At 52.9% G+C, this 27,281-nt stretch overlaps 1 protein-coding gene across 5 annotated transcripts in view; it reads left to right on the forward strand.

The window, feature by feature from the left end:
• KSR1 (kinase suppressor of ras 1) overlaps positions 1-27,281 on the forward strand; it is a 161,864-nt gene that overhangs the window by 120,681 nt on the left and 13,902 nt on the right. For 2 of the 5 annotated variants that reach the window (XM_061390477.1, XM_061390478.1), the window contains exons 4-15: positions 539-998; positions 3,566-3,570; positions 6,537-6,597; positions 10,147-10,230; positions 12,211-12,272; positions 12,381-12,487; positions 14,604-14,772; positions 16,717-16,758; positions 19,407-19,461; positions 20,511-20,559; positions 21,796-22,175; positions 25,251-25,347. In XM_061390477.1, coding sequence (XP_061246461.1) covers positions 539-998; positions 3,566-3,570; positions 6,537-6,597; positions 10,147-10,230; positions 12,211-12,272; positions 12,381-12,487; positions 14,604-14,772; positions 16,717-16,758; positions 19,407-19,461; positions 20,511-20,559; positions 21,796-22,175; positions 25,251-25,347 — 1,571 coding nt within the window. Of the gene's footprint in view, positions 1-538; positions 999-3,565; positions 3,571-3,722; positions 4,097-6,536; positions 6,598-10,146; positions 10,231-12,210; positions 12,273-12,380; positions 12,488-14,603; positions 14,773-16,716; positions 16,759-19,406; positions 19,462-20,510; positions 20,560-21,795; positions 22,176-25,250; positions 25,348-27,281 lie in introns of those variants that run through there. The other 3 variants (XM_061390479.1, XM_061390475.1, XM_061390476.1) reach the window with 3 other exon arrangements.

Here is a 27,281-nt window from a genome sequence, read left to right on the forward strand (position 1 = left end):
AAAAGGTCCGTGCAGCCCCTTTTCCTGACGATTGAATTTTCTCAGAAGAGAGTTATCCCTTTACAGCCTAACTCTTTGAAAAAAAAAATATGCATCTTTACTTTTTATTTGTTTACTTTTGGCCACGCCGAGTGGCATATGGGATCTTAGTTCCCGGACCAGGGATCAAAGCCATACCCCCTGCATTAGAAGCACGGAGTTCTAACCTCTGGACCACCAGGGAGGTCCCTACACAGCCTAACTAGTAGAGATCACTCACCACTTCCCTCTTGGAGATCACTCACTTTGGGGGTGGGTTTCCACACAGCTGCCAGCGGGAGCCCTGCCCTGTCCCTCTCTGGGTCTCATTTTCTTCTTTATATGTCGAGGATAGTAGTATCTGCACTGGTGTCCTGACAGTCAGCCAGATAGCGTGCGTGTTCGAGTGGCCTTTATAAAATAGGTGACGGCTGGCAGCTGGAGCCTCCGCTGAGGGACTGTGCTTCTTGGGTGGGCCCTGGCCCCTCACCTGTGACTCCCTTGACTCTTGGGCCCACAGGCGGGGAGCACAAAGAGGACTCAGGCTGGAGTTCATCTGATGCCCGGCGGGAAAGTGGCTCCGGGCCTCCCGCAGACACCCTCTCGCCAGCCAGCCTGCCCTTGCCTCCGGGGAGCTCCCAGCTGGGCAGACTGGGCAGCAGTGCCCAGGGCCCACGCTCCGTCTCCGTGTCCGCTCTGCCCGCCTCGGACTCCCCAAACCCCGGCCCTGGTGAGGGCCTGTCGGACCCCTTTATCTCCCTGCATGCCAGTGGCCGGTTGACCCCCCGCGCCCTGCCCAGCTTCATCACCCCGCCGACCACGCCCCAGCTCCGACGGCACACCAAGCTGAAGCCGCCCAGGACGCCGCCCCCGCCCAGCCGCAAGGTCTTCCAACTGCTGCCCAGCTTCCCCACGCTCACCCGCAGCAAGTCCCACGAGTCTCAGCTGGGGAACCGCATTGACGAGGTCTCCCCGATGAGGTAAGTGTCCTTGCCAGGCAGGTGCCGAATTTGCTACCTACTGGGAGTTCTGACTACAGTTTTCTCGCTGTAAAGGTAATATAGGCTCGATTTCTAAAGGACAAAATTGGCCAACATAGAAACCACAGCGTAAAAAGTGAAAGATGCCCCCATCTCTCAGTCCACTACCCAGACTACCTGAACTGTTCAGGCTGAATTCTATTAGATTTCTTTTTTTCGTACACACACACGGACACGTCAGAATAGACTGGGTTATGATGCAATAACAAATACCCCCAGGTCTCTGGGTCTTCAAATAACCAAAGATTTATTTCTTGCTCATGCTTCCTGTCCATCACAGGTCAGCCTCATTCCAGATTCCAGGCCAGAACATTGTCTAGAACATCCCACTGTGGCAGAGAAAAAAAATAACACTTTAGATAGTACAGCTGAGCAATAATACCTTAACAGTTTGGGCTGAATTCTATTAGATATCTTTTTACACACACACACACACACAGACTCGAAGTGATACTATGTATCAGTCAGAATAGACTGGATTATGCTGCAATAACAAATACCCCCCAGGTCTCTGGGTCTTCAAATAACCAGAGATTTATTTCTTGCTCATGCTACCTGTCCATCACAGGTCAGCCTCATTCCAGATTCAAGGCCAGAACATTGTCTAGAACATCCCACTGTGACAGAGGAAAAAAAAAAAAAACAACTTGACATGTTACAACTGAGCAATTAAATGCTCTTTCCCAAAAGTTCTACACACCATTTATGGCCCTACCCAAACAAAAGAACCAAAAAATGTCATCCTCCTATATGCCCAGAAGGGGGAACTAGAATATCTTGCTGAAACTGCTAATAATTATCAAATACTATGTACTCTATGCTATAACCTATTTTTTCAACTTACTTTTATTTCTGAGAACTAAATATCAGTTCATCTTGAACTACCTTACTCTCGTATTTATTTATAAAAAAATTATCTATGTGTGTTATTTTATGGCCACAACATGTGGGATCTTAGTTCCCTGAGCAGGGATTGGACCCTTACCCCTTGCATTGAAAGTGCAGAGTGTTAACCACTGGGCCACTAGGGAAGTCCCTTGATCTATGTATTTTAAATAGTTAGTGACAGTCACGTGGTCCAGGATTGCTCACATAGAACTTTGTAGAGGTTAAAGTTGTCCCCTACCATTTTTCCTTTTCCTTTCAGGAACCAACCAGGTTATCAGTTTTGTATATATCTATAATTATTCAAGCTATTTCATCTTTTAAACTTTTTAAAGCCTCTTTCCAGTGTATAGTTTAATTTCTCCCGTCTTGATGGATATTTAGGTCTTTGTCCTACTCTATTATAAAATTCACCCTCGTCTATATACCCTTGTGGAAGGGAAGGGATAGGATAGTTTTCCTTGGGTGCCTCTTACCTTCTTGTGCTTCTGAGGGTTGGGAACCCAGCCTCTCTCCTGACATGGTTGTTTTGGGTCTCAAGTGGGCTTGTTCCCCCACCCCAGGGCAGACTCTCTTGGGTCCCTTGTGGGATAGACCTTGGACAACTTTGATGATTCTGAGTATATGTCACCCAAGGAAAGAAATCTAGCTGTGACCTACCTACCACTCCCGATCAGACTGTCCTGCTGGGGCCTGGGGCTTCCCTCCTCCCTGACCCCCAAAAGGGGCTGAGCCTTCCATCCCCCACCCCCCCCCCCCCGGATCTTCTTCTCTCTGAAGCACAGTGATAACAGCCATGTGGACACATGGACATGGGTCATTCAGAGGGCGTCTCAGTGGGCAAAGCCCAGTGCCTCTCTTCCTCATTTTTTTTTTTTTCCTGAAAAGAGTCAGGGGGGCTCTGGGTGGAGAACAGAGACTCAGGCAGATGACACCACTTCCTTGGATCCCGCTGCTGGTGAGCTGGGCCTTGCGCCCTGGGATTCTGAGTCAGAATCCCACAAAGACCAAAGCTGACACCGACATGAGTACTCAGGCCACCCTGCTGCCCTCGATGAGCCCTGAGGCTGGACTGAGCGCCCTGGGCTCCCAGCTGTCTTCGTCCCTGGGACAGCGGCACCCCCAGGAGATGTTGCTCAGGCCCTGCTTGGGGGCTGCCCCTCTGCTCTTACAACTGTCCTCCTTGCCTTCTGCCCCAGCCACTTCTTCTCTGGCTCCCTGAGCCGCCCCCCTGCTTGGTCCGAGCACCCCTCCTCCCAGGGATTTGGGCAGGGCTCCTCCACCTACTGGCATATGATCTTGGGAGACTGTGAGCCTGTTTCCTCAGCTGTGAAAAAGAATGAACTCTAATTACAATGCAGGTAGCTGGCAAGGGCTAGGAAATCTAATGTATTAAAGCACAGTGTATGGCTCCATTGTCCAGTGAGGAGTTGGGAGGGGGCCACCTCTAGCCCTTGTCGTTGAGGAAATTCTCCAGTCACTCAGCCAGCCCGGCCCCACGCAGGGGCTCAAAGTCCTCATCCAAGCACTGTATCCGCTCCTGCCCAAGGACTGATGTTCCTGGGGACACCAGGCCAGCACGGTGACATAATCCCGCTTTCTCTCTTTTTTGTCTCCTCCAGGTTTGGTAAGAGTGATTCATTTTCATCCCCTCTGCCACCCGGGAGTCCTGTTTCTGTCGCTGTCCCCATCGGGGGTGGATTTCTTCGACCCTCTCTTAGTCCTCTGGCCTTTCTGTGGTCCAGAAGCAGAGATGCTGGGCTCCGCCTCAGGAAGTAGCTCTTAGGACAGGGAACCTTCAGATGATAAGCTGGTTCAGCCCAGCCCACAGCTGCCCTGAGAAGCAGGCACTGTGAGAATGTCACCGTCTGTGGGCAGCTCTGTGGTGGGCCCCACTTGCACCTTGCCACCCCCGCAGGTGACCTCTGGCAGGAGTTGTTTACCTGCTGGGCTGCCGTGGTGATGCCGTGCTCCTGGGAGAGAGGTTCCTTATGTCCAGTGTAGATGGACGGTAGCCATCTGCAAAGTCCAGCTGACGTCTTGGGACCCTCCACCCTGTTCAGGAGAGGGACATCCCTGGAGGCAGGAATGTGGTCCGCTCTGAATGAGGCCTGAGAGATCAGCGGGTGTGGATGTCCCCTTGGAGGGGGATGGTAAGGATGCCCAGGCAAGCTCAGAGTCCCTTTTCCACCACTGGGTTGAGAGTTGATTCTCGTACGTGGCTGTGCTGCAGGGCCTCTCTCTCCAGAGTCAAAGCAGAGGGAAACAGCCTCTGGGGTCTGCTTTAATAATTGTATCTGTGGAGATGCAGAGGCATCTGGTTTTTGCCTGAGCAAAGTAGCAGCTTGTTTTTGTACTATCCTATACTGGCTAGAATGAAGAGGCTGTCAGCAGGGTCTGAGAGATGTGGAATGGGGTAACAGTGACTTTGCCAAAATGGATCTGAATGCAGGACCACCAGGGAGGTATAGGACAAGGAAGGAGGGAGACTGCCCTTCCCTGTCCCCAGGGCACAGGTGGAAAACTCCCAAGACCCCTCACAGAGCCTTGGAGGAGAATCCAGCATCTGCATCCCTAGGACATCCATCTTCCTGGTTGCTATAGTGATGCAGGGACCACAACAGTGAGGCTGCTTCCCCAGTTTGCCGGGAAGGTGGGACGAGGCCTTCAGGACCAGTGTTTTACCTCCATCAGGGATAGCATCATCTCATATCCTTCCTATCCCAGGCCTGTGGCAGACATTAGTAATCAGTTGTAGGGTGTCTTCAGGATCAGAGACAGCTTCATCTCACCTCTGTCCTATCCCAGACCTATGGCAGACATTACTAATCAATTGTAGGTTGTCTTCAGGATCAGGGACCACCTCATCTCACCTCTGTCCTAGCCTAGGCCTGTGGCGGACATTACTAATCAACCACAGATTGTCTTCAGAGATAGATGGTTAAAATTTCATTTTCCCACTGTCTGTTTCTCCTAGTCGGGTAGCCTAAGCCCTTTTAGATCCATATGCTTTCATGGCCTTGGCTACTGACTGGGGTGGGGTGCCCCACCCGGACCCACCCCACCCCCAGACAAAGGAGTTGGGAGGAGTCAGCCCCATGGCAGATGCGCTGGAGAGATTGTGAGTTCAGTCATCAGCAGGTGGCGGAGGTCCCCATCAAACTCCCCTTGTTGTAGGAGGAAAGTCAGTACCTCCATCATGCCCTTCTCTTGTGGTTGGGTATCTGGTACACAGCTTTAAGTGAACCACCACTTATTGAGCACCAGCTGTGTGCCAGGCCAGCATGGGGTGGAGATGGCCACAGATCTCTAGAGTACTGTGTTCCCGACCTTTCTGAGTCACAGATCTCTTTGATAATTGGATAAAAATCTAGACCTTCTTGCTAAGGAAAATCATCAACCATCTCCAGCCTTTTTGGCACAAGGACTGGTTTCCTGGAAGACAGTTTTCCCATGGACGGTGGTGGCATGGGGGTGGGCAGGGGAATGGTTCAGGCAGTGATAATGCAAACAATGGGGAGTGGCAGATGAAGCTTTGCTGTCTCATCTGTCACTCGCCTTCTGCTGTGTGGCCTGGCTCCTAACAGGCCACAGACCAGTACCAGTCCACAGCCCAGGGATTGGGGACCCCTGCCCTACATCATCTGCTTACCAGTCCAGAGGAGTCCCAGACCCCCTGCAGCACATCCATGGGCTCCTTTGAGAAACCCTGCTCTAGGAGGAGATAGGCAGTATTGAGTATGGGCAGAAGGTGGGGTGGGGAGGAATGGGGGTCTCTCTGGTGAAGGAGGGGAGAGGGAGTTAGACATATGGGCTGCCAGTGGATGACAGATTGCTTCCAGCTGCTCCTCTACTGCCCAACCTATTATACCACCAACCCCAGGGATGCCCATTCATATAAGGAAGCCAGGGCTGGAGAGAGAGGCCAGGGTGCCCTCTTGGAAAGCAGGCAAAGCTCAAGGCCTGAGACTTCCCCTGAGGCTCAGACTGAGTGCCTGGCTGGGTCTGGGTCACATGGGAACGGGTGAAGCTTCACCTCATCTTCTCTCTACCTGCTGGGATCCGGCAGTGGTGGCTGTCAGAGCAAAATACCCAAAGTGCTTCTGCCTGGAGAGCTGGGTGTGCTGCATGGCCACCAGCCTCACCTCCTCCGCCAAGGGTCAGGCACCTTCTACCTTGGTGACCTGTGGCTGCCTCCACGAGGATGTGCAGGAGGTGGGGGGAGTTGAGCTGCTGTCCTCACCTTGGCTTTGCCTTCTGCCTCACAAGCCTGTCTTCCCCCAAAGCTAGAAATCTCCCAGGGGCTATTTCTGAACTGTCTGCAGAGGCTAGGTGGTAGCATCTGTTGGGGGATGGGGGTAACCGCACTGGCCCCGCTTTGGTCTCGCCTGGCCATCCCTGTGTTGATTAGAGGCAGGCTCAGGAAAATGGCCCTCTGCCATGTAGTTGGTTTTGCCCCGCCCACCCCCCAACCATGTGGTTGGTCTCCACCCCACCCCCCAGCCTGTGATCTCTGAGACAGCAGGTCCCAGGTACACTCCGTCCAGGTAGGAAGGACCCCTCAGCCTGCCGACCTGGCCTCTCTCCCTGCAGATCTCCCTCACGGATCCCCGCAGATGGTACGAAGGGACATCGGGCTCTCTGTGACACACAGGTAGGCCTGGCCGGGCTGGGGTGGGGAGGAGGCACAGAGCTGGGCTGGGACCTGTGTAGGCTGAGCCCCGCTGGGGGGTCACTCTGCATCGCTGGAGCTCTGTCCTGACCCTGTCTCTCAGGGCTCTTTGTGTGTCTGTCAGTCCATTCTGTGGTCTGTCTGTCCATTCCTCTGTGGACATGGCACCCGCCTGGAGCCCTTGCCTGTCACCAGCAGCCCTTTTGGACTTGCTGGCCCTCCCCTGCCCCTCCTCAAGTCTCCTCCCTCTGCTGAGGGAAAACACAGGTCCCAGGAGAAACGGAGCTGAGAGCATCGCCCTGGGTCCGGCATGACATCACTTCCATGGACATAACTGGCCACACATCAGAGCCCCCTGGAGCTTGATGAAACACCAGGTTCCATCTGTAAGGTGCTTGGCTTGCCAGTCAGGATTCTAGCAACTTCCGGAGACTGATGCTTATGCAGCTGTGTGGCTGGTGAGGGCCCATGACATGGACCACGCAGAGGCCTCAGCCTCAATGCTCATGAGGCTGGTGTGTGCTGCCAACAGCAGGTCTGAGCAGCATCTTGTCTCCCCACTGACGGCCAGCAGTACAGTCCTTTGGGATCCCCGCCCTCTGGCCACCCCATTAAACAAGTTGTGAACATGGCTGGGCATGCTCATCAAGAGCCTTGCAACTTGCCAGGGCCTTTGGTTTCCCTGGAGTGTGTGCTGAACTCTGGCCTGTGCGGAAGGCCAGCCCCGAATCCTCGCCCCATGAGACAGGCTTGGCTCTGAGGGGTTGAATAGTTTGCCTGAGGTCTCATGGCCACTGAGACATTCTTAAAACCGTTGGCTGGCGCCCAGGCACTTCTGTCCCAAGCCTTGGCAGGGCCCAGATGCCCGTCCCCAAGATGCTCGGGGAGGAGAGTCCCTGGCACCAGGAGAAGCCATTTGAGTGAGGGTCTTGAGGGCCTCCCTCAAGCACACCCAGTGCCATCTTCCCTGCCAGTAACCCCTCCCAGCCTCAGTTTCCCTCTCTGTGATTGGAACTTGCTGCCAGTCCTGTCGGGAGGATAAAAGGGGGTGACATGCGTGTGAGCCTCGTGCATCCAATGCTGGGAAGCACTTGGTGTTTAACCCCTGGCTCTGGCCTGAGACAGGCTGACTTAGGTAAGTAAGAGACACCAGGATCAGCAGGTTGCTCTGTTTCCTTTTTGTCTTGGCTGCACCTGGTCTCACGGAGTATTTGAGGCCGTGCCGGCTAGACCCTGGGCAGCAGCATCCATCCTGTCTGGCATCTCCAAGTGGCCCTGCCCACCTAGGCTCTGGTCTTGGGTATGGGACATCATGGTCACACTCTCTTGGATTTTTAAATTCATGATCCAAGCCTCTCTCAGCAAGAAGTTCTGAAGCATTTTGGTCTAATCATAGGGGAAAAAATATTTTATGATGCTTACTCCACACCCCCAAACCTCCCTAGCGCCTGCCCCTTCTCTGGCCGAGCCCCCAACTCTCATTTCAACCTGTTTTCGGGATTTTCTAGTGGAGGCCATCTCGAGTACCACTGAGCTGCTCGCTTAACCCCCTTGTTGACAGGAGATTAAAGGCCAGAGAGACTGTGTGGATCCCAGAGAGGCCGAATCAGAGCTCCTTAAAAGGCATTCCAGGGACTCCCTGGTGGCCCAGTGGCAAGAATCTACCTTGCAATGCAGCGGACATGGGTTCAATCCCTGGCTGGGGAACTGAGACCCCACATTCCGTGGGGCAACTAAGCCTGAAACTGCTAAAGCCACTTGAGAGAGTCTGTGCTGCAACGAAAGATCCGAACGATGCAATGAGGACCCGACACGGCCAGATAAATACATGAATTAATATTAAAAAAAAGTCATTCCAAGGGGGTGGCTGCCTTTCTCCTAGGCCTGGAGGCTCCCATCTTGGCTCGTAGAAGCAGCGACGTTCACGCCCACAGTCCAGGCCCTGCACATTACACGGCACACGTGATTCTCCTCAAGCCCTGTGAGGGGAGAGTGTCGGCCTCATTTGCAAAGACTTGGACCCATCCCACAGCCAGCAGTTGTCAGGATTCAAACCCGGTGTGGTCTGACCCCAAAGCCCAGGCTCTTTCCCTCATTTTCCATCCCCGTGCTCTCTCTTACAGAGCCGTGCTCTGAGTTCAGAGACCTGGGCTCTGCCCCCGCTGCACAGCAGCCCAACCGTGTGGCCTTGGGAAAGTCACCTAAGCTTTCTGAGCTGGTTTGCTTGCCTATGTGCTAAGAATCCCTGACCTGCCAAACTTCCTGGGGTGGTCACTCCCAGGAGTGAGCTAATGTTTGTGGATACGTTACAAACTTCCCCAAGTCCTGTTGCTATTTGTTCTGTCGTTTCTATGATATCCTATGCTTTTAAAAATCTAGTCCTCCAAAACTGTGAGTTCTTTCTGCTCTGAGGCTCCCCATCCTGTGCACAGACCTTGGACTTTTTCTCTGGGAGGCCACCACCCACTCCATCCCCACCCTTCTTTTCAGTATATCTTTTGTGGATTGTTAAAACATTGAGTTTGGATTGAAATGCATTTATAATGCAAACCTCCAGAGGATGTGTATTTATGAGAAAAGTCCCCTCCCGCTGCTGTCATCACCCCCCCAACCCCCACCACGGGCAATCTTGGCCGTCTTCTATGTGTCCCCTGGAGATACTTTTGTACAATCAAATACATATGTAAATTCTTCCACCTCCCTTTTTATTTTCACAAAAATATTGCATATATTATACACACTGTCCTATACTTTGCTTTTTTCTTTTAAAATTGAGGCGTAATTTATATGGAGCTAAGTACACAAATGCTTAACATATGTGTACACCCACGTATACCACCCATACGAAGATTCAGAACATCCCCACCCCAGAAGTTCTCTTTGGCTCTTCTTAGTCCATAGTGCTACCTTCCAGAGATGCTATTCCCTTCTGTCATCATAGATAAGATTTCCCTGTACTTGAACTTCAAATAAATGGAGTCATGTAGCGTTGTACCTTCCTTTTTTCACTGACAGTGTAATTTAGTGATCATGCCCCGTTTGCATAAAAAGAGCTTCCTTACTTTATTTTCCGACTGTTTGGTGCTCAGTTGTGTGCATGGACCATACTTTATACAGTCAGTCACCTGTACACCTATACAAACAACATAGCTTGTTTCTAGTCTCTTCTGCCACAAACATGCTGCAGTGAGTACCCTGTCAGTGCATCATTTGACACCCGCGGGAGTGTCTGTTGGATGGATTCCTGGGACTGGAAGTGCTCCATGGGTGCACTTGTAATTTTGATTGCTTTTGCCAATTTGTCTGCCAGAGAGCTGGCATCAGTGACCAGATCAGCTTTGGCAATGAAGACTTTGTGGCCGAGAAATCTGAAGGCCTGAGGAAAGCAGGGGTCCTGGATGTCCCTGCCCTCCACTTGAGAGGGCGCCCGGGTGTCTGGGGTGGAGCCAGTTTTTCTGGTTTCCCTGTGGCTTGGTGGGGATGCGTCTCCATCCTGGCCCCTCTGAGCATTTTCACATGTCCACCCTACAGGTTCTCCACCAAGTCCTGGCTGTCGCAGGTCTGCCACGTGTGCCAGAAGAGCATGATGTTTGGAGTGAAGTGCAAGCATTGCAGGTAATAAGCGGGGTAGGGCAGAGGTGGGAGAGGGGGCACCAGCTCCATACTTTCAGTTCAGTAAGTCTTGCCACTTGGTTCTTGGCCTCAGGTCAAATCACAGTTCAAAGGAACTCGTTTGAGAGTTCCAAAATCTATGTGTAATCTCAGCACATCAGGGAGTGATCAGCCCTCTCTAGGAAGAATAAGGAAGCATCAGGCAAAGCATTGTTAGAAGAAGGGACTGTTTGAGGTGGGCTTTGAAAGATGAATAGAAGTTTACCACGTGGACTAAGGAGGTAACACAATTCCGGGTCAAGAAAGCACCTTGTATACAGGCAGAGAGGAATGGCAGGACTTTTTGGGAAACTGTAAGGAGTTTCTGAAGTTTAAGGTTAGCACATAAGGAATCGGGAAATGGGGCCAGGGAATAGTAAATACGGAGAAGTGGCTTGTGGTGTTTAGAGAAGAAAATGAAGGAAGAATGTAGATTCTATATAAATTCAATCCTTTTCCTACTGTTGAGGTTTCTGGTGAGACAGAAGGGCAAGGATAGTGAAGAGTAGGGTGAGCAGAGTCTGTTCCCTGCTATCGAGCTACTCCCACTTACCAGGATGGACCTGAAGCCTGCTGCCAGTCCACTTTGTCCTTGCATTGCTGTGTGACCCGAAGCAAGGTGCTTGCCCTTTCTGGGCCTCATTTTTGGCTTCCAGGTCTCTCTGTGCAATCAGGATTACTCTCAAAATCAGAGCTAGAGTGTGTAGTAAAAGCATTTGGGCTCCCGCCAGACTGTAGGTGATAGGTCTCATGTGCGCCTGTTGGATAAATTGTGGTTAGGAGAGAACCACAGGAAAACGCGAAGGAGATGTCAGACCTTTCTCACCAGTCTAGGTGTTTGGTGGCTTCTGGCCATTTGGCTTTAAATCAGGGGCCTCCAACTCCTATTCAAGTAATGCCTTTCATGCAGAGAGCACAGGATAACCTCTGAACCCCAAGCTCTGCTGTAGTTGCAGTGTGAAGTTGGAGGACCCCAACTGTCAGCCCATTTGATCGATGAGAACCCTGAGGAGGGTTCAGCAGGCAGAACCAAACCAAGAATCCCAATCCAGCTCTTTCCATTGCCTTGGCTCTGATCCTCAGACAGCGTGGCCTATGCAGGAAGGTAGCAGGAGAGGCCTCCCTGGGATCCTTGGAAATGGAAATATTTTCCTTCTAATTCATCTCTTTCAAGTTCAGATTTGTCTCAAGCTTTCTGAACGTGGGTAGAGGGTCTCCTTTTCTTTAGAAAAGATGACCTGCTGCTGCTGCTAAGTTGCTTCAGTTGTGTCCAATTCTGTGTGACCCCATAGACGGCAGCCCACCAGGCTCCCCTGTCCCTGGGATTCTCCAGGCAAGAACACTGGAGTGGGTTGCCATTTCCTTCTCCAATGCATGAAAGTGAAAAGTGAAAGTGAAGTTGCTCAGTCGTGTCCGACTCTTAGCGACCCCATGGACTGCAGCCCACCAGGCTCCTCCGTCCATGGGATTCTCCAGGCAAGAGTACTGGAGTGGGGTGCCCTACAGGATGTTAAAATAGGTGAAATTAGACTTGTTTGCACCTAGATGGGTGGCATGGGGTGGGATGTAGGTGAGAGATACAAGAGGAAGGGGAACATTGGTTGATTCAGGTTGATTCATGTTCATGTATGGCAGAAACCAATGCAACATTGTAAAGCAATGATCCTCCAATTAAAAATAAATTAAAAAAAAAAAACCTGCTTTGCTGTGAAGATGAGGCAGATGACAGCAGGGACATGGCCGTGCTCAATGGATACCAGCTGCTAGTACTATTAACACGAGATGCTCTCCACTCTAAAGCTAATGTTTGTTGAGACATTAGTGGGAATTGAGGCAGTCAGGGTTGAGTGTTGTACAGAACTGCCAGGCAGTGCTTCCGAGCCCGTGTGTGTGTCCTGGGGCCCATGTGGCCCCTCCGTGCACTGACCCTGCCTTCTCCACCAGGTTGAAGTGTCATAACAAGTGTACAAAAGAAGCCCCTGCCTGTAGAATATCCTTCCTTCCACGTGAGTTTCCTGCCCTTCTCCGCTCTATCTTTGGGATTTGGGGTGCATCTTTCTTGATCCTGTTCACTGCTGATGGTTACAACCACCCCCCACCTCCTTTTTAAACAGTACCCAAGCTTCGGAGGACAGAATCCGTGCCCTCGGACATCAACAATCCGGTGGACAGAGCCGCTGAACCCCATTTCGGAACCCTCCCCAAAGCACTGACGAAGAAGGTACCATGTCAGGAGAACCCTCGCCCAGGGTCCCTTTCTGTGACACACGCCCAGGGTGGCCGGCCAGAAGGAAGTGTGATGCTGCAACCCGGTTGCATGGCCGGAGGGTAGCCTGTGGGGATCTCATGTTTAGCCACTGCGTAGGTTTCACATTTGTGTGCAAATCGTAGTTATGTGGCAGTACCCACCCGCCGCGGTTTTTAATTAATTGATTTTTGGCTGCAGCGGGTCTGCGTTGCAATGCGAAGACTATCTCAAGTTGCCGCGAGCCCGGGCCACTCTGAGGTTGTGGAGCGTGCTCAGGCTTCTCATTTGCGGGGCTTCTCTTGTTTCGGAGCAGGGACTAGCACTCGCGGGCTTCAGTTGTCGTGGCGCCCTCCCCTATTTTGAGCCACTGTTTCCTGAGTACTTCAGCGTCAGAAACGGAACTTTCTCCATTGATAACTCATCTGATCCCCACAGTGGTTCTAAAAGTCACATGCTGATGTCACCGCCCTTTTTTTTTTTTTTTTTTTTTGGCTACACTGTGACTTGTGGGATCTCCGTTCCCCAACCGGGGATCGAACCTGTGCCCTCGACAGTGAAAGTACAGAGTCCTAACCACTGGACCACCAGGGATTTTGTATCACTTCCATTTTAGAGATGAAGAAACTGCCTGCGAGGTTCCCTGTGGGTGAGAGGCAGGCCCGGAGTGCGTGGGTGCTGTGGAGGGCAGGGCTGTGGGGTCGTGCTCCAGCCAGGCCCCTGACGCCTGCCTTGGCAGCGAGGAAATGTGTCTATTGAACGCTGAGCGAATGAACGACCCCGTGAGGCAGCAGCTGATGCCCCGCTTATGTAGACAACATACCGTGTGGCTGAGAAGCGTGGGCCAATTCGTCCAGGGTCACACAGGCGCTGACTCTGGGCTGGGGTTCAGCCTGCCTCAAACAAACCCCCTGCCCTTGCTGGCCTGGCCTGATCGGGATGGGGGGTCTGGGACGTGGTGTGTGAGGGGGCAGAGTGGGGGCGCAGGGGTGCAGCCCCCTCCCCCTTTAGCTTGGCAGCAGATGGTGTTGGCTGTCACTGGACAGTGAGACCCACTGCGTGGCTTTGATGGTTTCCAGAATCCCCCCTGCGTCCCAGAGCTTTGAGGGCCTGCCAGAGAAACCGGTTCAGCTTAGCTTTTAACCCAGGTTAGCCCCAACTTTTTTTGAACAGAACTGCCTGCCCCACCGGCTGAGGAACTGGCATTTGGTCTAGGAGACACTGGTCAGGCCCATGATCCCCCAGGCATGGACTCGGTTCCCCCTGGGACCCTCCCTCAGGGGTCCTCTGGCCTTGCTGGGGTCCACACCACTGATGGCCCGGCTGGCAGATCCACCTGCTGAGTGGCGGGAGCGCTTATTAGGCACCCACTGTGTGTGCGCCCAGTCACTCAGTCATGTCTGACCGTTTGCAAACCCCATGGAGTGTAGCTCACCAGTCTCCTCTGTCCTTGGGATTTTCCAAGCAAGAATCCTGGAGTGGGTTGCCGTTTCCTCCTCCAGGGGATCTTCCTGACCCAGGGATTGAACTGTATCTCCTACACTGGCAGGCAGATTCTTTTACCACTGAGTCATCTGGAAGCCCCACCCACTGTGAACCACCCACTAAAATAAATACTTGTCAGAGGCTGAATTTACTTCATTAAAGGACCCTACTCTGTGGTCAGCCAAGAGCTAGGCCCTGGGTGTGTGACAAGATGTGGCTCTTGCTTTGCTGGGACTCACACAGTGTGGTGGAGACAGTCTTCAGAAAACCACCCCTGCAGCTGGCAAATTGTAGTTCAGGTGCCCTGATGAAAAGTTCTCAGGGCCCTGGTAGGATAAAAGGGGGGTGGGGGGAGCCTGGCTCCCACGAGGGCTGGGGGAGGACTTCTGGGAGGAAAGGATGTTTGAGCTGAAATCAGAAAGATGAGAGGAGCCCTCCAGGGGTCAGTTGTTGAGGTGCAGGTCTCCCTGTGCCGTCCTTCCCTGTAACGTTATACCCATAAATGCCAGGACACCCTGGCTCACCTCCTCCCTTTTAGGTGGGGAGGGGTGGGTGGGCAGGCTGGGCTGGGTGGTCCCTGCCACTCCCCGTGTCTCTGGTCCTGCAGGAGCATCCTCCAGCCATGAACCACCTGGACTCCAGCAGCAACCCATCCTCCACTACATCCTCCACGCCCTCCTCACCTGCGCCCTTCCCAGCGTCGTCCAACCCATCCAGTGCCACCACGCCCCCCAACCCCTCACCTGGCCAGCGGGATGGCAGGTTCAACTTCCCAGGTACCACACCTTGGGGCTTTCTCGGGCCTGAGGGATGGGGTTGCATGTCCCTTCTCTGCTCATCCTGGCTGACTCAAGGCTAAACCGTCTCCACCGCTAAGAGCAGTAGCTGGACACTCAGTGTTTCACCATATTTAAACCTGCTATGATTGTACCCATTTTACAGATGGGGACACTGAGGTTCAGAGGGAGTAAGTGGCTTGCCCCAAGCTGTAAGCAGCAGAGCCGGGCTCAAAGCCAAGTCTGTCTGATGCAAAGCCTGGGTAATCCCCAGGCTGCCCTCCTGTGTGTGGGATGGCTTCTCGGGGGCATTGTTCACTCACTCGGGGCTTCTGGGCTCCTGAGAAGCAGGGCAGGCAGCAATGAGACCTGGGGCAAGCCCAGAAGGCCAGAGCAAAGGAATCCGGGGCTCTGTGGCTTACCTGCTCTGGGTCTGGACGAGCTGCTTAAGGGGGCACTTCTGTTCCCTTTTCTATAAAACAAGAGATCAGGTGAGGCTGGAGTTAGGTTATCCCCACTGTGTGAGTGAGGCCTCAGAGTCCACCCAGGGGTGTGTGCCAGAGCCGAGCCGACCTCTGACCACAGCCCCGGCTACCCTGGGTCTATAGGGACAGGGCTCCTGCCACTCGGCCGGGCCTGGAGTGTCCCACCTCCTCAGGGAGCAGAACAAAGCCCACTGGCCCCTTTCAGGACTGAGCCCCAGTCCTGGCCTCCCAGGCAGCCCCTCGAAACCGGTCTCGGCCCTCAGCGTGTTTTAAGCTCAGGGAAGGAGGGCAGCCCCAGTTCACTCTGGGCCCAGCCAGGCTGGCTGCCAGCTTCACCCTGTGGACTCCAGGCCTGGCCCCACCTGTCACCGGTCCCCAGGGCTCCAGGCCGAGGAGGACAAAGGCATGGCCTTTCCTGTGCCAGGGGATCCCTGGCTGGGCAACCTCACTCGCCTCATCTCCCCAGGGTCCCAGGGACTTCTTTTGGGGGGTGGTGGTGAGATTTTTTAGGACTCTTTCTTCTTTTTTGCCTTAACATGCATGTGGCTGGCTATCTCCTGACACTAATGCATCGTTCCAAGCCCGCGCCTCCCTCCTCCGACCCAGCAATGGCCACGTGATTACACTCCTCTGTTCTGCTCTGTCATTGTGATGCTCTGAAACCGGGCCTTTTGCTGAACCTCCTAGTCTGAAAGGAAAGAAAAGGCTTTTTCTGAAAGGAGGGGCCTGTTTGAAAAACAAGAGTCACTGAAAAAGTCCTTTGTGTGACATCAGCCAGAGCTTCTTAGCTTCCCTGATGTCCCGGGCTGGGCCCGCATTGTACCCTGCACGGAGCCCTCTCTCTCTGGTCATGGGCTGGGCTGGGCTGGCAGTTAACGTGGCATGGGACCTCCTCCTAGTCCACCCACTCCATACTGTGAGGGAGCACTTCCGTGTGTATCTGAGGCTAACCTTGGAGAAAGGTTATTTTTTGGATGGTAATATTGAGCGGCAGAAGCCTCGGTACCTCCAGGTGTGAACGTGGGCTGGTGGATTTTCCCTTCTCCTGCACACAGCGTTGTCCAGTGTTCTCAGAATCTTGGGTTTTTCTCCCCATTATATTTTGCCCTCCTGGGCTCACGCACAGTTCACAGAAGGGAAGGGGGCCCAGCAGATGAACGGAATTGGCCAGGGCTCTTCAGCAGGGTGGCTCCCAAGACTGGGTCTCTGAACCCCTGTCCTCCAGTGCAAGACCCCTTACTCCCGGGGGCTCCTGCGGGCACCCACTTTTTCCCAGCTCTTTTCCTCCTTCCTGCATGGAGCACCCCATCCTGGCCAGGCCCACCTGGGACAGGGCAGGTGGGGCAGGGGTGCCCCAGCCCTATAACCAGCCCCTCTCCCCCAAGCCCCTGCCTCTGTTTCCTCTCCCCGTGCTGCATTTGCTATTCTGTGTGTGACTCACCTCCTCTTCTGTTTAAAGCTGCCTACTTCATTCATCATAGACAGCAGTTTATCTTCCCAGGTGAGTCCTTTGCATGGTTCCACTAACTGTCCCTTGCCGTGACCCCCTCTGTCCAGCCCTCTCCCTGAGGACCTGTGTTTCACACCCATCTGCTTTGAGAGCTGACTGTCTGTTGAGGGTGGGTAAGGGGGCAGAGTGAGTAACCTTGAAGCTGGCCCTTCACAGGGGCAGTGCATTACCGCGAGGACCCTTGGCATCCACCCTCCCCCGCCTCTTTGCAGAGACTGCAGGCGACTTGTCCAGGGTCACAGCCAGAAAGTGGCAGAAATCCAGTTTGCAGAATAAGGGGAGAGGACCTTTTGCTGATGCCTTTTGAGCATCTGACAAGTCATCTTCTACATAATGGCAAGGAAACTGCTACCCTTTCTTCAAGAAGGGGATGCCAGTTTGGGAAGGTCTGCAGACTTCATTTATTTGGCGGGTCTCTCGTTCCAGAGCCTTGCCGCACAGCGCCATCTGCTGGCCGTTGTTGGAAATGCCTGCCGTGCAGAAAGCTGAAAGAAAACTTTGTTGATTTAGTTAATTTCCTTCCACAGAAATTGTTTTGCACATCTACTGTGTGCCGGCCTTTGCATGTGACCATATTCCTGCCCCTAAGGAGTTTATACTCTTTAGTACTTATTTCTCTAATTGGAGGTGACAAGCAATAGTATAAGTAATCTGTGACTTTAATTCTGAGTTTAGTCATATGAAGGTTCTGTGTGGTTTTGATGAAAACTGTAGTTAATTGTTTTTCCCTGGATTAAACAGGCCTGTCTTGAAGTCATGGTATTTTGGTAATTGCAGGCCTTTCTATTCCCCATCCCAGCTCCATTAGGGGAGTGACTAAGAGCATTTGTTAGCTCCTATAGGTGGTTTCTCAGGCTGTGCAGGCTGGTTGGGGGTAGGGCCAGGCTCCCTGAGCTGCCTCTGTGGTTTCACACCCATTTTTTTCTGTGGCTCCCCTCCAAGAGCCTGCCTGGTTACTGCTCTAGGGTGGCATACAGGGGAGTACCCTTGAAAGCTTTGGGAGAACGTGGCTTTTTTTCTAGCAGGGTCCATCTTGCTCTGAAGATGTCAGGGGGGAGAGGAAGGAAATATAGTTCCATTAAAACAGATACGGACACATTTGGAGCAGAATACAAATTACACTCTTAATGTTTAAGGACAAGTGTGAAGCTTCAGAGGCATTTTGCCGCCCCCCAACCTGAGGTGCTGTTTCTCCCCAGACTCTCATCTACCCTGTGTCACCCTATCTCTGTGCGTGTGTTTTTCTTCTATGGAAACATTTGAGCAGTGTTGGGTGGGTAGAAACATCAGACTGCCTTTGACGGTCTGCAGACGCAAGGTAGTGGTGTCTGGGGGAGCCTTGGCAGACTTCCGGGTTTAGGATTCCCCAGAAATTGCACACAGGATGTTGGGTACATGTGTGCATTTCTCTGATAAGAAGGTCCACGGCCTCTATCAGACTCTCCCAAGCCTGTGAGGTTCAAGAAATGTTGAGAGGGCTTCCCCAGGCGGTAAAGAATCTGCCTGCCAATGCAGGAGATGCTGGTTTGATCCCTGGGTCGATAAGATCCTCTGGAGGAGGAAATAGCAATCCACTTCACTATTCTTGCCTGGGAAATCCCATGGACAGAAGAGCTGGTGGGCTGCAGTGCATGAGGTCGCAAAGAGTTAGACACGACTGAACACGCAGGCAGAGATGTCGAGAAAGCTTCAGGAATAGCCTTGCGGAGAGCGCAGAGGGAGGTGAGGGATATTTGCTGGCTGATGGGAATTCTCTTTGTTCCAGCAGACAGGGAGAGGCCCTGATTAGCTCCAACCACCGCCACCTCCAATCTCTTCTTTTGCTGCAAAAGGGGGTGAGAGGCCCACCCAGCCCTGAGGCAGCCAGCCTCTCTGAGCACGTTGAGAAGGGACCAGAGAGAACAGAAAGCAGCCAGCAGCAGGAGCAGCCATGGGGAGGGGGGAGAGTTGGCCTGTGCCACATTGGCTCCACCCTGGGGTGACCATCTGTCCAGTATTCCCCGGATGGGGGGCTTTTGGTGCTGAAACTGGGAAAGCCACCGACTCAGGCGTCAGTGCCAACTTCTTGATCCCAGGGTCCCTGATGCGTGGACTGTGCATTTCTGTCTCCGCAGAGTGCTGCTCCACCAGCCACCAAAGCTGGAAGCTGAGGTGATGGGGCCTCTGGCTCCCATCCGAAGTGCCCGGCATCCGTGCCAGGCACCCGGTGTCGCTAACGAGCCACCTGTGAGTCTGGCTTTTGGCCTCTTCTGGCCCAAGGGTCTTGCCGCAGTCAAGGGTTGTTGCAGCCAGCAGCCCCTGCCTCAGAGGCGAGGAGGAGGGTCCAGCCCACAGGTCCAGTCAATAGGGGCCCAGTTGCTTTTACCACTTGCTTGTAGGGGGCCTCAGGGCGATGGTGGCAACTGAGAAGTCTCAGCTTCCACCCCGCCTGGAGTCCCTGCCCAGGGCAGAGCCGTGTGGGAAAACCGAGTGCCGCGGAGGCTGCGTCTGCGCTCTGATTTAGGGAAAGCACATGGAAGTGGCCCTGAGAGCCCGCGTGCGACCCATGCAGGGGCCGCTGGGGAAGCACCTCTGCCCTGTGTCTCCGGGGGTAGTGGGAACGGGTCTCATGCCTTGTATTTTTTTTCCGTTTCCTCCAGACATTTCGGCATTTCCACAGGCAGCGCCGTTCACCGATGGAGCGGACAGTTCCCGGTAGGCGCTTTTTCTTCCTTGGGGACTTGTTAAAGCTGGACCCACATCCCTGACCACCTCCTTCATCTACCTTTATTAATACTGTTTTTAACATTTTATTTTATATTGGAGTATGGACGATGAACAGTGTTGTGATAGTTTCAGGTGGACAGCGATGGGACTCAGCCATACATATTGCGTTTATCCATTCTCCGCGCCCCAAACTCCCCTCCCATCCAGGCTGCCACATAACCCTGAGCAGAGTTCTCTGAGCTCTATAGCAGGACCATGTTCTACCTCCACATTTAAATCTCTGACCCTCTAATTTCAGACCTTACCATGGACCTGGGCAGCCAGATGGAGCACTCCTTGGGCTAATTCTCCCTGTGATCCAGTTAACTCAGCCACAGGGTTTTATTTGCCTCCTATCACCGCAGTCAGCGTGGGGTGGGGCTGCCTGTGCAACGGAGCTGTCTAGAGACCCAGGAGGGCTGGGCGAAGGCATCCAGCCTTAGAGAAACCTAATAATTCAGCTCCTGTTCATGATGCTCCTTGGGCGTCAAGGAGCCCTTTCTCGGTCAGGCCACGCCGAGCACCTGACTCACCTTGTTTGGTCGAGTTCTCAGCCAGGTGTAAAGTAGGTGTCATCCTTGACATCCAGATGAGGGGATCAGCTCAGAGAGGTTAAGAAATTGCATTAAGTCACACAGCTAGGGAGTAACGGAAGCAGTCCTGAAGTAGAATTCCAAATCCTGTGCCCGTGCTCGGAACCCCATACTAGTTGTCAGATTTGAAAGGTCCCTGATGGTCACTGTCCACCCTTCAGCCCCCACCACCCTCAAGTTCAGCCTGGGGAAGGCCAAGGCCGGAGAAGGGAAGTGGGGTCTGGCCTTCGGCCTGCTGTGTGTTTCCACAGCATCCAGACCGCCTTCCCCGTGACCAAGTGGGTCAAAGGAAGGGTCCAGGCCTGGCACCCCTTTCTCAGACCTCGCGTGGGGAGTCCCCTGCCCAGCTGGGAGCCGAGTGGCCCAGCCTCGGGGTCTCCTTGACAAACCCTGCTTTACTCTTAGGCTTGACGACCAGCCAAAAGCAGATGTGTTGGAAGATCATGAAGTGGAGGTGAGTGATGGTAACCCGTGAGCCGTAGACGGGGCATCTCTTTCCTCTCTCCCCGGCTCAGTGTGTGGAGGTGTCTGGGAGCGTGTGGGCACCCGGCTCTGGTGGGGGCTATCCCAGGTGCCCACCTGCTGCACCAGACGCGGGCAGTGTGCAAGGCAGCGAGAGCAGTGAGGGGTGCCACGAAGCAAGCTTCCTTTTGCTTTTCTGTTTTTTGAGGCTAAAGTTAGCTCTTTATTCCTGTGGTTTCCACCTCCAGCCGAGAGGCCTGGGCCCCAGCCCAGGCGACTTTCCCTCAGTCTGGGGTGGGGCCAGGCAGTTGGATGTTATCAAATATTCCTGGGTGATTTTGATTGTAGCTGGGGCCAAGGACTGCTGCTTTGACCTTTGAACCAGTGTCACCCGAGCCTGGCAAGTGTGGTGGCTTATGAGCCTCAGCAGACTGATTTACTCTTGCCCAGAGGAGTCACAGGCTTCCCAGGGGTGCTAGTGGGAAAGACTCCACCTGCCAAAGCAGGAGATGCAAGTGACATGGGTTTGATCCTGGGTCGGGAAGATCCTATGGAGTAGAAAATGCTGGAAAATTCCATGGGCAAAGGAGCCTAGCGGGCCCCAGCCCATGGGGTCCCAAAGAGTCAGACAAGACTGAGTGACTAAGCACAACACAGCACGCAGAGGAGAGTCTCAGACTCTGTGTTTAAACAGAAGCCTAGGACTTTCCTGGTTTTCCAGTGGCTAAGACTCTGCACTCCCAATTCAGGGGGCCCAGGGTTGATCTCTGGTCAGGGGACTAGATCCCTCATGCAGCAACTAAGTGCTCATGTTACAACTAAAACTCCATGCTGTAACTAAGAACAGAAAAAAAGATCCCACATGCTGCAACTAAGACCTGGTGCAGGCAAATAAAGTGAATAAATATTTTTTAAAAACTAAAAGCATATCCAGAAAGGGTGTTAGTGTTCTTCCCCAGCGATTAGGTATTGCTCCTAGGAGCAATGTCTTGGAACATTGGCGGGAAGAAGGGCCACGCTCCGTAGTTTGTGGATTAGGACCTTAGGACCGTGTGGTGCTGAGTGACCCGTCCACTTCGCACATGAGGTCTGCACAGAGCTGTGACTAGAGCCCAGGCCTCCTGACCCCAGACCCCTCTGCTCCCTGACCTGGTGGGGGTCTTGAGGGAGGGAAGTCACCTGGCCCCAGGCCTGCCGCCCCTTCTATTCCCTCCTCCTCTCCTTCCAGGCCGAGGAGCCTGAGGCCGGCAAGTCAGAGGCCGAAGACGATGAGGACGAGGTGGATGACCTGCCGACCTCCCGCCGGCCCTGGCGGGGCCCCATCTCGCGCAAGGCCAGCCAGACCAGCGTGTACCTGCAGGAGTGGGACATCCCCTTCGAGCAGGTGGAGCTGGGCGAGCCCATCGGGCAGGGCCGCTGGGGCCGGGTGCACCGCGGCCGCTGGCACGGCGAGGTGGCCATCCGCCTGCTGGAGATGGACGGCCACAATCAGGACCACCTGAAGCTGTTCAAGAAGGAGGTGATGAACTACCGGCAGACGCGGCACGAGAACGTGGTGCTCTTCATGGGGGCCTGCATGGACCCGCCCCACCTGGCCATCATCACCAGGTAGCCCGGCCCCGCCCCTCCCCTTTCCCTGGGGGCCTGGTGATTTGCATGCCCCTGGAGGGCGTTTTCATGTAGAGACGTACTTCCCTGGCTGTCCAGGGGTTAGCACTTCGCCTTCCACTGCAGCAGGTGCGAGTTCGACACCAGATCCCACGTGCCTCAGGGCCAAAAAGACAAAGCCTGTTACACAGAGTGAAGTAAGTCAGAAAGAGGAAACCAGATACTGTCTATTAATGCATATGTATGGGGTCGAGAAGAATGGTCCTGATGAACCTATTTGCAGGGCAGGAGTGGAGACACATAGAAAACAGACTTGTGGACATAGCGGGGGAAGGAGAGGGTGGGACGAACTGAGAGAGTATCACTGACATATATACACTGCTGCTGCTGCTGCTGAGTCGCTTCAGTCGTGTCCGACTCTGTGCGACCCCACAGACGGCAGCCCACCAGGCTCCCCCGTCCCTGGGATTCTCCAGGCAAGAACACTGGAGTGGCTTGCCATTTCCTTCTCCAGTGCAGGAAAGTGAAAAGTGAAAGGGAAGTCACTCAGTCGTGTCTGACTCTTAGCGACCCCATGGACTGCAGCCTACCAGGCTCCTCCGCCCATGGGATTTTCCAGGCAAGAGTACTGGAGTGGGGTGCCATCGCCTTCTCCGACATATATACACTGCCATATGTGAAATAGATAGCTAATGGGAAGTTGCTGTACAATACAGGGAGCTCAGCTGGATGCTCTGTGACAACCTAGAGGGAAGAGATGCAGTGGGGGTAGGAGGCAGGCTCAAGAAGGAGGGGACATATGCACACTTACGGCTGATGCACGTTGTTTTATGGCAGAAACCAATACAACATTGTAAAGCAGTGACCCTCCAATTAAAAATAAATGTTACAATACTAAAGCAATATTGTAACAAATTCAATAAAGGCTTTAAAAATGGTCCACATTTTTAAAAAAAATCTTAAAAAAAGAAGAAACCCCCAAAATGGAGTCTTAATTTCCCCATCCTATAACCCCACTGACATTAAATAAATAAATTAATGAAAGGATACCTAAAAGAGAGAAAATTCAAATCTTCTGGAAAAGCACAAAGTGAAAACCAGTCTCCTCCCACCCTACCTGGGTGCTTCTGTAAACAAAGATGGGTACTGTAAACAGTTCCTTATCATGCCTTCCATCAAGGAGTTTGTATACACTCATGTTTTTAAGGGCTTCTCCGGTGGCTAGTTGTAGAGTCCAGCTGCCAATGCAGGAGGTGCTCAGCATCCCTCAGACCCCAGCCTCGGTGCTGTCCATCATTCAGCCTTCCGTCTCTCTCTCATCTACCCAGATGAGAGATCCGAGTCTGCTTAAAGGGAATGTGGCACTAGTGGTAAAGATCCTGCCTGCCAATGCAGGAGACACGAGACGTGGGTTCAGTTCCTGGGTCGGGAAGATCCCCTGGAGGAGGAAATGGCAACCCACTCCAGTATTCTTGCCTGGAGAATCCCATGGACAGAGAAGCCTGGTGGACTACAGTTCACAGGGTCGAAAAGAGTCAGATACGACTGAAGCTACTTAACACATATAGTAGAAGAATAAAAGAACATTAACAAAACATTTAACACAGCTGAGGGGGCTGGAACATGGAAAAGTAACCATCAACCGATACTCCAGACCCTGAGGGTCGTTATCTCATTGGAGACGTTTCCTAAAAACCATCCCCTACCTCAGATGGCTTAAGGCTTCTCCCTGGAGCAGCAGTAAAGCCACCCATTTTCTCTAGGTCCTTCCTCACTCCAGGTTTTGCTTTAAATATTTATGTATTTATTTGGCAGTGTCTGCTCTTAGTTGCAACTCACGGGATCTTTCATTGTGGTATGCCAGCTTAGTTGCTTCATGGCCTGTGGGATATTACTTCCCCGATCAGGGATCGAACCTGAGTCCCCTGCATTGCAAGGCGGATTCTTAACCACTGAAGTCCCTCACCCCAGGTTTTAGGAGTCAGTACAGGTAGGGACCGGAGAAGGCAATGGCACCCCACTCCAGTACTCTTGCCTGGAAAATCCTATGGATGGAGGAGCCTGGAAGGCTGCAGTCCATGGGGTCGCTGAGGGTCGGACATGACTGAGGGACTTCACTTTCACCTTTCACTTTCATGCATTGGAGAAGGAAATGGCAATCCACTCCAGTGTTCTTGCCTGGAGAATCCCAGGGACGGGGGAACCTGGTGGGCTGCCGTCTATGGGGTCGCACAGAGTCGGACACGACTGAAGCAACTTAGCAGCAGCAGCAGCACAGGTAGGGACTCCAAGATCCAAGCCCCTTATCTAATACAATCACCCTGACACCGCTGATAGCCGCCCCCGCCCCTGCTCCACTGCACATTCAGCCTTGTCATAAGAAAACCCCGTGATCAGAGAACAGCACCATCATGAAAGTCATTATGGAGATCCCAGAGCCCTGATGCTGCCTGGTTACAGCCTGAAAAGGCCAGGTTCTTCCCTGGTTGACTTTGAGTGGTTGAGTTCCTGCCTCGCACCACGAGAGCAGGTGGACTGCTCTGAATGTGGGGCTCAGCTGGTAAAGAATCTGCCCACAATGCGGGAGACCTGGGTTCGATCCCTGGGTTGGGAAGATCCCCTGGAGAAAGGAAAGGCTACCCACTCCAGTATTCTGGCTTGGAGAATTCCATGGACTGTATATCTTAGAGAGTTGGACACAACTGAGCAATCCTTAAACTTAGTGAACTGTTTCCTGTTCTATGGTGGGTGGGCTAGAGGTCTCAGGGGACGTGTGTTCTTGCCCATTCAGGCTGGGCCCCTGCAGCTTTGAGCATCAAGGGGACTTTCCTGGTGGTCCAGTGGTTAAGACGCAGCACTTCCATGACGGGGCAGGGTTCAATCTCTGGTCCCCGTGTGCCATGAAGTGCGACCAAAATGAAGCAAAGAAGGAATGGCCTCAGGTTGGTCAAGAAGGATTCTGGCACCCAGGGTCCAGGGCATGGAGCTGGTGGACACAGCTCTCCCTGGCTCCACAAGGGCTGAGGTCAGGCTGCACAGGCCCCAGATCTCTGCCTGACTCTCCGCTCTTCACAGCTTCTGCAAGGGACGGACGTTGCACTCGTTTGTGAGGGACCCCAAGACATCTCTGGACATCAACAAGACCAGGCAGATCGCCCAGGAGATCATCAAGGTAATGACTCCAGAGCTCCTACCTGTCTCCCGATCCGTCTGCCGGTGTCAGGCTTGTGGCGGCGGCTGTTCTGTCTCTCCCTTTAGCTTGGGTGCCTCATGGATGGGACCTCCATCTCCTTCCCTCTTTCTTTGTCTTGTCTGCTGGGAACTGAACACACTGGAGAAATGCAGTGGGCTTTAAAGACAGATGGCCTGAGTTTGAATCTTGGTGATACCAGCTATGTGACTTCGGGCAGGTCGATTAGCCTCTCTGAGCCTCGGCCTCCTCCCCTGTAAAATGGGGTTGCCTGCATCACCTCCCTCATTGGATTGGTGCAAAGGTAAACTGCGATAATCCGTGGAGAGAGCATTGAGCCCGGGTGAGAATCTGTTAGATTTAAGGTTTGCGGCAGGTGTTCTGCCTTAAAGTTTCTGAATCTAAGTTTCATGTAGACCAGGCCCTCAGGCTCAACTCAGGCAGCCTTTTTTCTTTTGCTTCCATCTTTTCCAAGTAATTAAACAAAAGTGAGAGAAACGCTTATTTGTTTCTTTAGTTAGCAGCAGACAGGGTCTGAGAAAAACTCCATCAGGGCTGGATGGGCTTCCTCTTCCTGGTTCTTGTTTTTGCAGAAAAGCTTTCTCTTACCAGCTCCCACCACGTTTTTGTCCCTGTCCTGTCTTCAGTTTTGCTTTTTTCTTTTTTTCTCCCTCCCTCCTTCTATCCATCATGTGTGCACATCATTGGAAAGGAAAAGATGGAAATCTCAGTGACATTTAGGAACACCAAGATTTCTCCATGACATTTCCACATAGCAAAACGAACGCATGGGCTTCCCTGAAGGCTCAGTGGTAAAGAATCCACCTGCCAATGCAGGAAACACAGGTTCAGTCCCTGAATCGGGAACCCCTGAGAAGGAAATGGCAGCCCACTCCAGTATTCTTGCCTGGGAAATCCCATGGACAGAGGAGCCTGGTGGGCTACAGTCCATGGGATCAAAAAAAGAGTCACACACACACACACAAAAAGACAGCTTAGTGACTACACAACCACAAATGATTGCATTAAACTTTTGCAGCCCCCCCAAACCAAAATATCACATGTATGCCTTCATCTGTAGTCTGTCTCATCACAGAGAAGTTGGGGGGAGCTGCAGTGTTAAACCTACTCTGTGATATCCCCAAACCTGCTGGGCCCTGCTCCCCCAAACTGTTGTGTCTCCTTATTGTCAGGACACTGGGGGAGTCTGGGTGTTGAGTTTGGCTGAGTTCGGCTGAATGAGTCATCTGGAAGATTCCAGGGTAGAAGTTGCTCACAGGTTTTGGAGCTGCAGAGCCAGAAGCAAGCTCTCTGCTGGCTCATTTATTTTCCCCATCCCCCTTCTTCTGGGAACTTCTAAGCCACTTCCTTTTGTATGCATCTGTGATACTTGGAGGCTGAAAATATAATAATGGGGTCTTGACCTTTGGTTCAGAGAAGGCAATGGCAACCCACTCCAGTACTCTTGCCTGGAAAGTCCCATGGACGGAGGAGTCTGGTAGGCTGCAGTCCATGGGGTCATGAAGAGTCGGACACAACTGAACAACTTCACTTTCACTTTTTACTTTCCTGCATTGGAGAAGGAAATGGCAACCCACTCCAGCATTCTTGCCTGGAGAATCTCAGAGACGGAGGAGCCTGGTGGGCTGCCATCTATGGGGTAGCACAGAGTCGGACACGACTGAAGTGACTTAGCAGCAGCAGCAGCAGACCTTTGGTTAGAAGGTTTGGGGGGCCACCCCTGAAGTGTTGTGAAATTATAGGAAGGGAGGAGAGTTTGTGTTCCAGACCTGGGCACTTTCTTTCTTGTCTCTGGCTGTTTGAGGCTGTGGCACCTGTTTTATTAACAAGGCTCAGAGAGGTGCAGCCACTTATCCTCGTCACACAGCTGGTCCCTGTTCAACCCAAGGTGTGCT

Source organism: Bos javanicus, chromosome 19, assembly GCF_032452875.1.
Source record: "Bos javanicus breed banteng chromosome 19, ARS-OSU_banteng_1.0, whole genome shotgun sequence".
Lineage (NCBI taxonomy): Eukaryota > Metazoa > Chordata > Mammalia > Artiodactyla > Bovidae > Bos > Bos javanicus.